Consider the following 13,842-nt stretch of genomic DNA (forward strand, 5'->3'; position numbering starts at 1 on the left):
GTTTTACAGTCTATAACCCAAAATTTCAATCCCCATGTAAGGATTTGAAGCTTTTTTTTTTGAATGCCTGTATGTGAATGAAGCAGCAAAAAAGAGACTGAAGTGTCCTGTGAAGGGAGGGTCAGAGATGAAGGGTGGGCACATTTTGGCAGCCAATCAGAGCATCGGCAGCTCTGTGACGAGTCCGCAGACACCAGGCAGACAATGGCCTAGTAATGGGTCGACACCTCCATCTCTCACTCCATTTATCCATCTCCACCCCCATCCCTTCTTCTCTCACTTTCTCATTGAAACTATACAAACACACACTCCTTTAGCTGCGACAAGTACCTGACCTCTTTTACAGACAATGATCCAAAAAATAAAAGAGAAATAAGCCGGTAAACTCTTAATTCTCTCTAATATAAACCAACTAACCTATTGAGTGACATTTAAAAAGTTTGTTCAATCTTAAAATAACCCAAATCATCACACCGGTCTATTGGGAATTGTGGTGATTCCCTTGTAAGCTCCGCCCACTCAATTTGCATAATCAATCAAACCAAAAATGCTCTCTTTGTCATGTCATTATATATAACTTTTCTTTTTTAGGAGTTTTATGTCCATTGGTCAAACAAAGTTAGCCCCGCCCTCCAACTTACTTCATTGGTTGAGCCAATGTTGCAGTGTCATGCTAGTTGGGACGCTCAAACAAACAGAGCAATGTTTTGATAGAACCACAGAGCTGGTGTTTACATTTTTCAGGGATTCAACCTACAAAGAGCTTACTTATAGCTGTCTCCAAGGAAGTATTTATACTGACAAACGTTTCTGTGGCTTTTTAAATTAATCGACAGTAGGAGATACTACTAGAAATGGCATTTGCATGATAATCAGTGGTGTGAAGTAACAAATTACAATACTCAAATGACTCAAATGAGTATTCTTTTTCAGGAATTGTGCTTTAATAAGTAGTTTAAAAATGTAGTTATACTTTCACTTGGATACATTTTTAGTGCTTTTACTCTATTATTTTCCTTTAAACTACACCCACTACTTTATCAATTATTTTATTTATGTCTATGGTGATTGGTAAGGATGTCCAGATTCGATCATGTGATCAAAAATCGAGGCCGATCACGCAGTTTCAGATTCGATCGGAATCGGACGTTTCCTCCTGATCAGGACTCAACTCTATATGTGTATATATCTCATTCTTTTTTACACATTTATAGTTATGGGTTGGCACAGAGACCTCTTTCTTGACTTGACATCACTTGCTGACATCAATTTGTTTTGTTTACCACAGACATATGGAGTTCGTCAGTAGCTCTCTATAAGCCTTTATGTATTATAGAAGTATTGGATCAGATTTCGATATCGGTATAAACTCAAAATCAAATGACTCAGACTCGAAGGCAATTGTGATTGGCTAAAGTAGAATAATCAGTAGTAGTCTTCTGATTCCTGTCCAATCAAATCACACATCGCATCATACAGAACAACCAATATACACAAAATCGTTTCACGAAACAACAGAGAGACTGTTTAGACTGCATGCCGCTATAGAGAAGATGACAGATTCAGTATGACTGAAATCGCCAAATGGCCTTAAACAATAACTAAATGCATGTATGTATGGGTGTATGGGTGTTTCTCGGTACTGGACTGGGCTGGAAGGGCATCCGCTGTGAAAAACATATGCTGGAATAGTTGGCAATTCATTCCGCTAAGGCGACCACTGATAAATAAGGGACTACGTGAAGGAAAATGAATGACTTTTGACTCATACTTTTAGTAGTGTTTACAACAGATACTTTGACTGTACTTGTACTACATTTTAAGGTAAGTAATGGCATTTTTACTTGAGTATGATTGTTCAGTACTCCAAAAGCTATTTATTGACATTATATAACTGTCCATCAACTTAAGTAACGTTTATTAGATTTTTAATATATTACATAATTCTATAAGCACAAATCTAAAACAGCACAATGATATTGATTTGTGATGACCATTAAGGGTTGCAGACAAGCTGACTGAATTTATTGAGCAGTTCCCACAATGTTGTATACTTAAAGTATAATTAAAAACCCCAAAGGACACCGATGATGCTCCTAAAGCTTCCTGAGTGAAATAAAAGCATCAATAAAAAGAGACAGAAGTCAACATACGTAAGTTTATGGCTCTATAAAATACTCAAGTCATTTGATCTTAGAGTGTGCTCATACTTGGCAGACTCGCCAGTTCAGATCCTCATTGGTGTATTGGCACTGTTTTGACACCTTTTAACACGTTTTAGAAGCTCTCCGCAAGTTATTAACAAGCTATATACAAATTTAGAGCATTGTTTTTTGCCATTTATTTTCATCAAAGTTACCTTTTTTTACTGCTTGGTAATAGTAAGATAGTAGTTGGGTTTAGTTAGGGATGTAGAATAAGATCATACTTTATCGCTACTAATATACTATTAATATCTTAATAACAGGCAGGTAATAGGCCAGTATAGTAAATAGCATGAATTGTGACCTAAACAAAAGTGTTACCAACATTTAAATAATTTAAACGATCTTTTTTTGCACAAAAAAATTACTTTTGAACAATGGAAAATTCCAGGAATCTTAAAGATTTCCAATGCAACCATAGATGCCAATCAAAAACCCCTTATATTCCATATTAAAGAGATGAGTTACGAATCTCCTCATGTTCAACAGACTTCCCCAGCATGTAACAGTCTGATGTTTAGACAGACAACATGACTGCATTAGAGCGTTAGCAAGTGTTTTCTTAATTTTCTTCAAAGCCAAACACGCAGGGCTTTAATTAAAGGGTGGGTACGGGGGGTGTTAATGGGCTTTTCGCTTCAGACAAAACAGCCCCTCCATTCCCCACAATACACCACATTACACTGTGGACGGAATGTCCGCTCAGACAGTATAACAGCAAGAAAAAAACCCGCACATGCACGTTAACATGGAGACTTCTCTACATAACTGACAGCCCCATTGCCCTGCCATTGAGACTGCGGTTTGAAGGTGGGAGGAAAAGGCTTCTGTAAAGTCCAGAACATTCTCCGTGTTTCCTTAGAGAAATAAAAAGATGTTGTTGTAGCCCACGCCGTCTGGCCTCTGACTGGAGGACGAAGCGCTAACTGAGGAGCAGTCTGGTGCAACGCCATTTCACATCCACCTAATTCATTAATGCAATTGAGAACGGGTGTAGGGTTTCATAATAGGTAGAGAGAGAGAGCACATCTCGGCCCTTTTCCTGAAACACAAGCTTCTCTTCTGCACATGTGAAATGAACAATCTAGAAGTGCACAGATGAAGAACGCAGAGTGCAATAACAGGAAACAAGGAGAAAGAGAGAAAGAAAGAGGGGGTAAATGAGTGTTTTCTGCTTTAAAAAAGTCTATCAACCATGCAAACTTTCTTATAATCTCTAATCTGACATTTACATTGCCTTTTTTATGTGTTGTGTAGTGTGTGTGTCACATCAGATGTAAGTTTGTGTGTGTACCTGGTATTCTTCATGTTATGGGGAACAAATGTCCCCAGAAGTATAGGAAAACCAGTATGTTTTGATCTTGTAGGGACATTTTTTGGACCTCATGAGGCTCATAAATCACATGAATGAAGTCTTTTGAAAATGTAATGTTAGGGGGACAAAATATACAATCTGTACAGTATAACCATATCCATACACTCTGACATGCACACACATACACTACTGCCAATTTAGCTTATTCAATTCACCTATACCGCACGTCTTTAGACTATGGAGGAGGAAACCAATGCATACACAGGGAGAACATGCAAACTCCACACAGAAATGCCAACTGACTCAGCCAGGACTGGAACCAGCAACCTTCTTGCTGTAAGGTGACAGTGTAACCACTGAGCCACCGTGTCGCCCAAAACATATTCTTCTTGGGTTAATTAAATTATAGTAATAATAATAGATATAATAATAATAAAACAACTTGTATTATTTGTTTTGTTGATGTTTTGTGTATTGTGTGTAATGGAAAAAAACTGATTGAGCACAATGCATTGTATTAACTTAAATGGAAAAGAAAACGTTGCCAAATCAGTGGTGGAAAGAGTACTGAAATAAAAGTACCATTACTTGCCCAAAAATGTAGTGCAAGTAGAGTAAAACTATCTGTTGTAAATATTACTCGAAATATGAGTAATAAATAGCCCTATTAAAATTACTCAAGAGTAGTGAGTATTACGCTGTAAAAGGTTGATTTGTGCAGGGATGTGAAAATGTAACATTCTCTAGTGCATTTAGTGATTGTTTGGCCATTTCATACAGTAAACATCCATCATCTTCTCATCAGTGAAATCTCTGCGTTATTGTGTGTGAAGATGTTGTTAATCTTCTTGGACACTTTTAATACTTTCAAATGGTTTGCTGCATTTCTAAAGTGCACATATGTTTAGCAGTCGGTATCAAGCAATTTACTTTTTACATGTCATTTGATTGAACAGGAATCTCTGGACTGATTTTTTTACTTAACCAATGCCCATAGAGCAGAAAAGAGTGACTGCAGTTTGAAGGAAAGTGGCAGTGTTGCCAACTATTTCCAATGAAAAGTAGCTAAAGCCTGCCCGAAAAGGAGCTAAATGTTGCCAGATGTCACACATTAGTTTGCATATCAGTGATGTCATCATGTAGTATCTGACAAGTGTAAGCCTGTCATGTCTCTACTCTCCAAGGAACCATGTATTAGATTATATTAAAATATTACATCCAGACGCATAATAAATAGGTTCTTATTTACATATTACTTTGTGTGATGATGTCATTGCGTAATTGCAACTCAAATCAACATCTTTATGTAGTACAAAATAGTCCATGTTTTCTCAAATTGACTGGCCATATCAGCAAAAACATTATTTGAAATATTTCCATTTAGATTGGCATGAAAAATAGAGTTGACTATTTGTAAAAGTAATATAAACACTTTTTGTTAAGAATTTTTTATTTTTAAATGTAACACTGAGTTAGCAATTTACTCTACTGAGTGAAGCCTGCAGCCACTGCTCTTTTGAGTCAATTTTAAAAAATTGCTAAAAGTAGCCAAATGAATGTTAAAAAATAGCTAAATTTGTTGCTAGGTGCTTTTTGGAAAAAAAATAAAGGGTAGCATGAAAACTTGCTAAATCTAGCAACAAAATTGCTAAGTTGGCAACCCTGGAAAGTAGTGGAGTGAAAATACTGATACAGCACTAAAAATGTACTCAAGGGAAAGTAAAAGTGCACATTTAGAAAACTACTTGGTAAATTACAATTTCTGAGAAAAACTACTCAATTACAGTAATTTGAGTATTAGTTACTTTACACCACTGGCCAATATATTGCTAAATATTATATACAAAATGATGAATACCATAAACAATGCATGCTTTAACCTCCTAGGGCTCAGTGGCCACATCCGTGGACAGCACATTTTAGCTCTTAAGTGGCTATTTGAAATACTTTGAATGTTTTGAGTTTTGATCTTAATCATCAACACTGGATTCTTACTTTTATTGATACTGTGTACCTGGAAATGTGAAAGAAAGGACACCATCAGATTTTGGGCACAAACCTTGAACAAACTTAAAGGTTTACTAATTTGAATCAAGGAGACATCAAAAAGCAGAAACTTCTGGTACCAGGCCCCATCATTTATTTATTTATTTATTTTTAATTATATAAAACTTTTAATTCATTTATTTTCTTTCTTTATTAATTCTATCTATTGTTTTTCCCTTTTTTATAATTATCTAAGGTTCCCTGTTTGGACTTCTAATAACTTTTCTTCGTTGTCGTAGACCTCTTTCAGCACGGTTTATAATATCTATTTCTATTTGTCTATTACCATTCTTTTATTTATTTATTTTTAACTGGTTTAATTTTACCCTTACCTGTAACCTTAAATGCATATTTGGTTTATTGCCTTTATTGCCTTTTTTGGTTGTTTTTGGTATGGACATTTGTTTTATATGTATTTATGTGTGTATGTGTATATGTGTATATATATTAGTTTGTTTTTATTTAATTATTTTTATTTGTTTTAGTGTGTCCTTGTCATTACTCTTCAGTTTTTCCTTTTTATTGACAGTATTGTACTTATTGTTGGCACTATTATTAATACTATTATTTAACAACCTGCATATTGGTTATTACATGTATATCTATGCACTTTGCTATACGCTGATTGTCTACGGCATGTTTTTCTGTGTTCGAAAGATACAAAATAAAAGAAAAATTTGATGAAAGAATGTTTTATATCTTTTTACAGACATAGAGTGTCATCCTGCAACGGTTTTGCAGCATATGAAATTTGCCAAACACTAATTTTAACTGTCCAAAATGGGCAAAAGATGTTGTTTTTACTCTCTGATAATCAAAACATGTTAAAAAAAATCTGTTATATATGCATTAAAAACAGTCAGGAAAAAGTATTTTATGAAAGTTCGGACCACAAGTCCACAAATATGGACATCATTTTTCTCCAAAAGTACATCATATCAAAAGATGATACTTAGGTTTTATTCTAATTAGGTTAATAATAGCAATAAGCCCAAATAGCAAAGAGAAATAAACAATGCATGTAAAAAAAAAACATGGGCCTTAAGAGGTTAAAGCAACATTTGGATAATATTACAATTAAGCTAAATGCATTTTGTATATCGATTTAATATAATGACAATATAATTATAAAGGAAACCATTAACTGAGGAAAAAATGCTGCAAATTAGTTTTGATAATAAAATGTGAATATATAAACTTCGAAGAAAAAAACTTAATTGGCATTGCACAAACAGATATAAAATGCATGCCATAAAATAATATTAAAACTCTCTCTGTGGAGTTTGCATGTTCTCCTCGTGTTCATGTGGGTTTCCATCGGGTGCTGTGGTCCCCCCAGGGTCCAAAGACATGCGCTGTAGGTGAATTGAATAAGCTAAATTGGAAGTAGTGTATAAATGTGTGAATGACTGTGTATGGATGTTTCCCAGTACTGGGTTGCAGCTGGAAGGGCATCCGCTGTGTAAAATATATGCTGAATAAGTCCACTGTGGCGACCCCTGATGAATACAGGCACTAAGCATACATGAAATAAAATGTATGCTATTCTCTGAGTTGGAATAAAATACGCACGCATGTGTGTGTGTGTTTGGCTCCAGCTGCGTTGTGCTCTCAGGCAGAACAGCAGAGGGAGGTGTAAAGACTGGAGCAGGTTTTGGCCTTCCAGCACCTCTCACCCTCACACTGCACTTCCTCCTCACTAATTAAGACCCACAGCAGGAGCTACAGAACAGCTGGATGACCTGACTGAGTGTGTGTATGTGTGTGTGTGTGTGTGTAAGCGAAACAGAAATGGTCTCACCTTCGCAGTGCTTGCCATCTCCTTTGTAACCGGTCTTGCAGATGCACTTGAAGGACTTTGGAGTGTTCTGGCAGAGAGCGTCGATGTGACAGTCGTCTGTGGCTTCAGAGCACTCGTCAGCATCTGTGGAGGATAAGAGGCTGATAAATGCTTGTTACACATGCCAGAGCTGAAAAGATTAACAGTGTCACTTAACAGTGTCACTTCAAGATGAGGACGCGCTGAGAGGTTGGCGCTTTAAAAAAGTGATGCTTTTTTTGGATTAATAGATCTAGTGCTTTATTGAAACGAAACATTGGTGAGTCTGTGGAGAACGTTTAGCATTGCACATTGAGTTCTAGTGATGTACTGCATATGTATAAATATTAATAAAATAAATGCATTTATTTTACACAATTACACAAACTCTTATATAGAGCATGTTTTAAAAATGTGTAATAAACCTTACAGGGTTATTTAAAAAGAAAACCACAACTTTAAAAATCTGTATTTAATCAAAGAAACATGATGGAACCTTGGGTAATTTATCAATGTGAAGAGTACTTAAAGTTCATAAATGTTTATAATGACCCCCTCCAGACACCCGAGTGACATCAACCCGAAGGTTGTGGTATTCTTTTTGAATCACCCTGTACTGACATGATAGTATGATGATAGCAGTTGTTACGTATCACATCCGAATGGTGCCCCATCACAGAAGTTCTTCATCCTTAGTGAACCACAATGCAAATAAAAATAAAAGGTAAAACAAATAAACAAATAAATAACATGAAATTTACTCATTCCTTTTCTTTTTGGCTTAGTCCCTTTATTCATCTGGGCTCAACACAGTGGAATGAACCACCAACTTATTCAGCATATGTTTTACACAACGAATGCCCTTCCGGCTGCAACCTATCACTGGGAAACACCCATACACTCCCATTCACACACATACACTAGCCTATCCAATTCACCTAGCGCATGTCTTTTAGCTGTGTGGGGAACAGGAGCATCCGGAGGGAACACACGTCAACACAGGGAGAACATACAAGCTCCACACAGAAATGCCAACTAACCCAGCCGAGGCTCGAACCAGCGAAGTTCTTGCTGTGAGGCAATCATGCTACCCACTGCGCCACCGTTACGCAATTACATGAAATTAAATAAATTAATTATTGAATGAATGAATGAATGAATGAATGAATGAATGAATGAATGAATGAATGCTAAAGAGAACTGTTCTGCGGAGAACTTTCATCATTGCACAGTGTTTTCTTGTTATAGTTGTTGTTGTTGTTTTTAAACTTTAAAATGTTCCTCTCAAAGATCTGTTCTCTAAGGGTTCTTTTGGATCCCATAAAGGCTCATAAATCACATGAATAAAGAACGTGTAAAAAGCATTTAGTAGCAAGGTTAGGGTAGAATATACTATCTGTGTAAACAATAATTACATTTGTGGAACGTTCCAGCAAAGACAACTATAAAAGATTTGTTTTGTTAATGTTTTGTGTATATTGTGTAATTGAAAATATACTGACTCAGCAAAATGCAATGTATTAAATTGTATGGACAAAATACATTACTAGATATTACTAGAACCTTCAACATTGCACAAAGTGTTTTCTTGTTGTAGTAGTAGTTGTTGTTGTTGTTTTTAGATTTTAATATGTTCTTCTCAAAGATCTGTTCTCTAAAGGGTTCTGTTGGACCCCCTGGGAAAAAAGGCTCATAAATAACATGAATGAAGAACATGTAAAAAGGGGTTTAGGGGTAAGGTAAGGGCAGAATATCTTTATGGTATGATAATAATAATGACCTCTGTGGAAAGTTTCTGCAAAGACTGTACAACCGTGTGTTTGGACTGCTGAATAATTTCAAAAATGCATCTTTGAATACATATTCTTCTTGGGTTAATTAAAAAATCTAATGATAATAATAATAAAAATAATAATAGAACTACTTGTATTACTGGTTTTGTTAATGTTTTGTGCATATTGTGTAATGAAAAATACGGATTGAGCAAAATGCATTATATTACATTTATTAGAAAAAAATACATTATATTACTAGAACTGTCAACATTGCACAGAGTGTTTTTTTGTTTTTGTTTTTAGATTTTAAAATGTTCTTCACACTGTGGTTGTTTTAAGTTATGTTCGCTGAAGACACAAATTAGCTGGTATGACTGCAGAAACACCTTTTTATTGCCATCAAAGATTCCATGAAGAACCTTAAACAACTCTCTTTCACTAAAAGGATTCACTAAAGGATTTTTCGGAAAAGAAAAACAAAAATGGTTTCTCTAAAACATCACTGCAATCTTCTGAAACCTTAATTTTTAGGATACAAAATAAAAACAAAAACAAAGAGAGTCATTATTTATAATTTTAGCTCAGTTATATCTGTTAAATGCATATGTTAAAATCAATTACATACATATTTTGTATAAAAGTGTCTGCTAAATTAATAATGTAAACGTCACAAGCAACAGAACATATCTCAGCTGTACCAAAATACAAAGTGAATGAAATAAAAATAGACTTTTATGATTAACAGTGACTTCGTGCCTGTTTGACTGATTCAGGGTGTGGTAAATGTTCTTTGTCGCTGATCTGAGAGCAGTTTGGATCTCACTGCTGGCTTAGACAGGTGAAGCTGAGCAGAACAGGGCAAAAAAAGGACCAAAATCAACTCAGACAAAATAAGTTGTCTCCGGAAAGAAGGCGTTCAGCCTATTAAGCAAGGAAAAACTGTCCAATGAGGTGATGAACTGATGCAAAAGCTGAACTCGCTCATTCATTCTCCATGATGTGAATGAATGAACGAACAAGCAGACTGCTGGCGAGCTCATTTAGGAGAGATTGACTTTTTTGAAGAGGTCAGTGAGGCGGTTTGCTTGGCTATCAATGTGCAGTTTCACCCTTTGCCGCACCAGCAGTGGCCCCTAAAACTTATTGTGTCTTTCCATCAAATAGAGCGATTCTTCAACTTTACGCAAAGCTGAATGCAACTGAACACCTTTAGCGCAGCGGTGCGCGCTTTTTACCCATCATCCAACCGTTTCAATCCGCATAAACAGAGGCACAACACTTCTGTTAGTGCATTTTATAGCTTAACAAGAATAAATTACGTCTATTTTAAAAGATTCAATCAGGAAAAATCCAGAAGTACATAATGCGCATCGCCAAACTCATTCGGGAATGAGTTAATCATTTTGGATTATTTGCAAAATGTTTTAAGAAGCTAAAATGTCACAAAATCTCCCGTCGGGTCGCTGACAATCTGTTTTTATTGTTTGTCTCATTATTGACTTTTCCAGGCATTCATTATGGAGAGACACAATGCGTATTGACGGTAGTGGAGGAGTGAGGGGTCGATAAGCCCCCCGCACCGACCCCATCAGGGCGGCTCATGTTCCTATAGACCCCAAGGAAATCTGAAAAGACACCAGCAAAAGCTCTCCTTGAGGAATATCACGCGTAAATAAAACCAAACCGGCGCGTTCAAATGCGCATTTAATGCACTAATGACAGGGCAAAGTAGGACTAAATTGTTTTTCTAAATGAACGCAGCTGGCTTAATCAGACAGAGTGCATTGCAGTTTCGCTAAAATCACATGCAAAAAAAGAAAGCACTGACTTACAGTCCTTACAGACTTAAATTTCAGGTAATAAAAGTTTAACAAAAAATAATATAAGGTTTGTTAAAATACATTTTTAAAAAGACAGATGAAGACTTACCTGGGACTCCAACATTTCCCATGACATCTAAAGTATTTATGAGGAGGAAAAGCAAACAGACTTCCCAGGAGAAGCAGGCAGGACCCATGGTTAGAGGCTGTGAGTGAATGGGTCTCTCCAGTTGTGCGTTTCTTTGATAAGCAGCCTTTCTGCTGCTGCTGGCAGAGCGAGCACCACAGCTCGAGACTCCGGACGCCGCTGATTGGTTTGCGCACATTTGAGGAGGAGATGGAGGTGGAAGGCAGGGGGGTAGAGAGAGAGAAAGAGAGAGAGAGAGAGAGAGAGAGAGAGAGAGAGAGAGAGAGAGAGAGAGAGAGATAGGGGGGGAAGACTATACAGTGCTGAACATGTATGAGTAGACCCCTTACAAATCTCTATTTTAAATTCATGTTTTTAATAGGAAATATCATATTTGTGCATATGCATTGGATTAGTCAGCACTGAAGCCAAATCTGGAGCTTATCTAACAAAATTACTTAGGACAACGGTTCAAATCAGTACACCCAAATGTATATATTAGGGGAAAATATTAAACAAAAATAATAAAAAAAGCACAGTTTAAGAGAAACAAATAAATATGTATAAAATGTTGTTGAAATTTTGTAGTTTGTAATTTTTTATTCAATATTTTGCATGGATTTAAATAATGTCTCTATTTCTAAAGATATTTGGTGACTAAAATATTATTTTAATACACAAATCGGTTCAATAAATTAGTTTTGTTCAAATGCACCAAAATATATGACCAATATTTACTGAGAAATGAATAAAAAAACATAATTTTTAAAATGGGTGTGGCCTACTTAATTATGTGAGCACTGTAGCTATATCTATATCTGTATTATATTGTTTCATATAAATAAATGTATGTATGTACTGTTAATATGCACGTATACTATATTCATTTCTATTTTATTAGTTATTATTGTTGTTATTATTTTCATCTATATTGTTATAACTATTTTTATATTGACTTTGATTTCCCTCTGCTATACTCTTTGGTAATATGTATGTATGGCATGCCAATAAACTGAATTGAATTGACCTGAGAGAAAGAGAATAAATTGGAAATTGTCATAAATGAATTCCAAAACGTTGATTGTTAAATATACTGTTCATTATTGTGTGTGTTTTTTAATCACTATTACTATGTCATTTGTTTTATGATGTATTCAATGTAAACATCACAAATGCTTTCTCAATACATAAGTCACATTTGTCATAAATTAAAGCAGGTTTGAATTGAATTGAGATAGGTTTTATCTAATAATCGGAAATAAAAACAATCAATATCCAGCTTTCCACCACTTTACACACAATAAATACTTACATAAATACTTACATAAATAAATAAATAAATAAATAAATAAATAAATAAATAAATAAATAAATAAATGATAATAAAAGAGAGTAATAAATAAATAAATTGTCAATATTATGACAATGCACAACTTCATACACTCACACTGCATTATCATATAAAGGCCTCATTAAATAGGTTATATAATTATTCCACATTTTTCCTAACCCTTAATTGTTGTTAACTGTAAGTACCGCATCTGCAGCTAAAGTTAAAATAACAGTAAAAACAAATGTTAGGGACAAAAGTGACAAATCCTGATCAGTTTGGATTAATTTAATAATCACTAAGTTATATTATTTTAGTTCAACAATAAAAGATTATTCTGAGTTGGGTCATTAGAAGCAGTGGAGGCTCATCAATATTAACCCATTACTAGAGAGGCTATACTGCCCTCTGTCGGCGAAATGCCGAGGCAACTTTATGAAAGCATGAGCAACTGTTTTAAATCAAAAATGATTCTTTAGCAGCAAATTATAAGTTTTGAAGGATCAGGAGACTGAAAAATTGATGCAGAAAGTGTAGCATTGAATCACAGGAATAAATTACATGTAAAAGAAAACATTTTCATACAAATCCTGAAAGGTTAAATTGAAAATATGTTCCACAATATGATTTTTAAAATCAAATAAAGCCTAGGTAAGTATAAGAAACTTGCAGATACCCTCATTACATTATAGGTTACATTGCAGATGCTTATGAAACTTTAATCACAAGTGGGACACTTGACATGTCTATTGTCTGTCTTCATAATTATTATGCATTTATTTAATTATTATTCCTGATCAAGAGTATTTGATCAGTATTAATATATTAAACAGTATATATATATATATATATATATATATATATATATATATATATATATATATATATATATATATATATATATATATATATATATATATATAGCCCCCCCTGAATTATTAGACCGCTTGTTTATTTTTTCCCTATTTTCTGTTTAACGGAGAGAAGATTTCTTCAGCACATTTCAAAACATATTATTAATTTATTTCTGAAGATGGATTTATTTTATCTTTGTCATAATAACAGTATATAATATTTTACCAGATATTTTTAAGACGCTTCTATAAAGCTTAAAGTGACATTTAAAGGCTTAACTAGGTTAATTAGGTTATCTAGGCAGGTTAGGGTAATTAGGCAAGTTATTGTATAACAGTGGTTTGTTCTGTAGATTATCGAGAAAAAAATATAGCTTAAAGGGGTTATTAATTTTGTCCCTAAAATGGTGTGTAAAAAATTAAAAACTGCTTTTATTCTAGCCAAACTAAAACAAATAAGGCTTTCTACAAAAGAAAAAATATTATTAAACATACTGTGAAAATTTATTTGCTCTGTTAAACATTATTTGGAAAATATTTAAAAAAGAAAAA

The 13,842-nt window shown here is 34.5% G+C and overlaps 1 protein-coding gene across 2 annotated transcripts in view; it reads right to left on the reverse strand.

Annotated features, from left to right (window-relative positions):
• The window catches only part of scube1 (signal peptide, CUB domain, EGF-like 1), a 101,818-nt gene extending 90,520 nt beyond the window's left edge, over positions 1-11,298 (reverse strand). For both annotated transcript variants that reach the window (NM_001260500.2, NM_001328599.1), the window contains exons 1-2: positions 11,089-11,298; positions 7,367-7,489 (exon numbers count right to left, since the gene is read on the reverse strand). In NM_001260500.2, the coding sequence (NP_001247429.2) occupies positions 7,367-7,489; positions 11,089-11,176 (211 nt within the window). In that variant the 5' untranslated portion in view covers positions 11,177-11,298. The remainder of the gene's footprint in view (positions 1-7,366; positions 7,490-11,088) is intronic.
• Between the last annotated feature and the right edge of the window lie 2,544 nt (positions 11,299-13,842).

This window comes from Danio rerio, chromosome 4 (genome assembly GCF_049306965.1).
Source record: "Danio rerio strain Tuebingen ecotype United States chromosome 4, GRCz12tu, whole genome shotgun sequence".
Taxonomy (NCBI): Eukaryota; Metazoa; Chordata; class Actinopteri; order Cypriniformes; family Danionidae; genus Danio; species Danio rerio.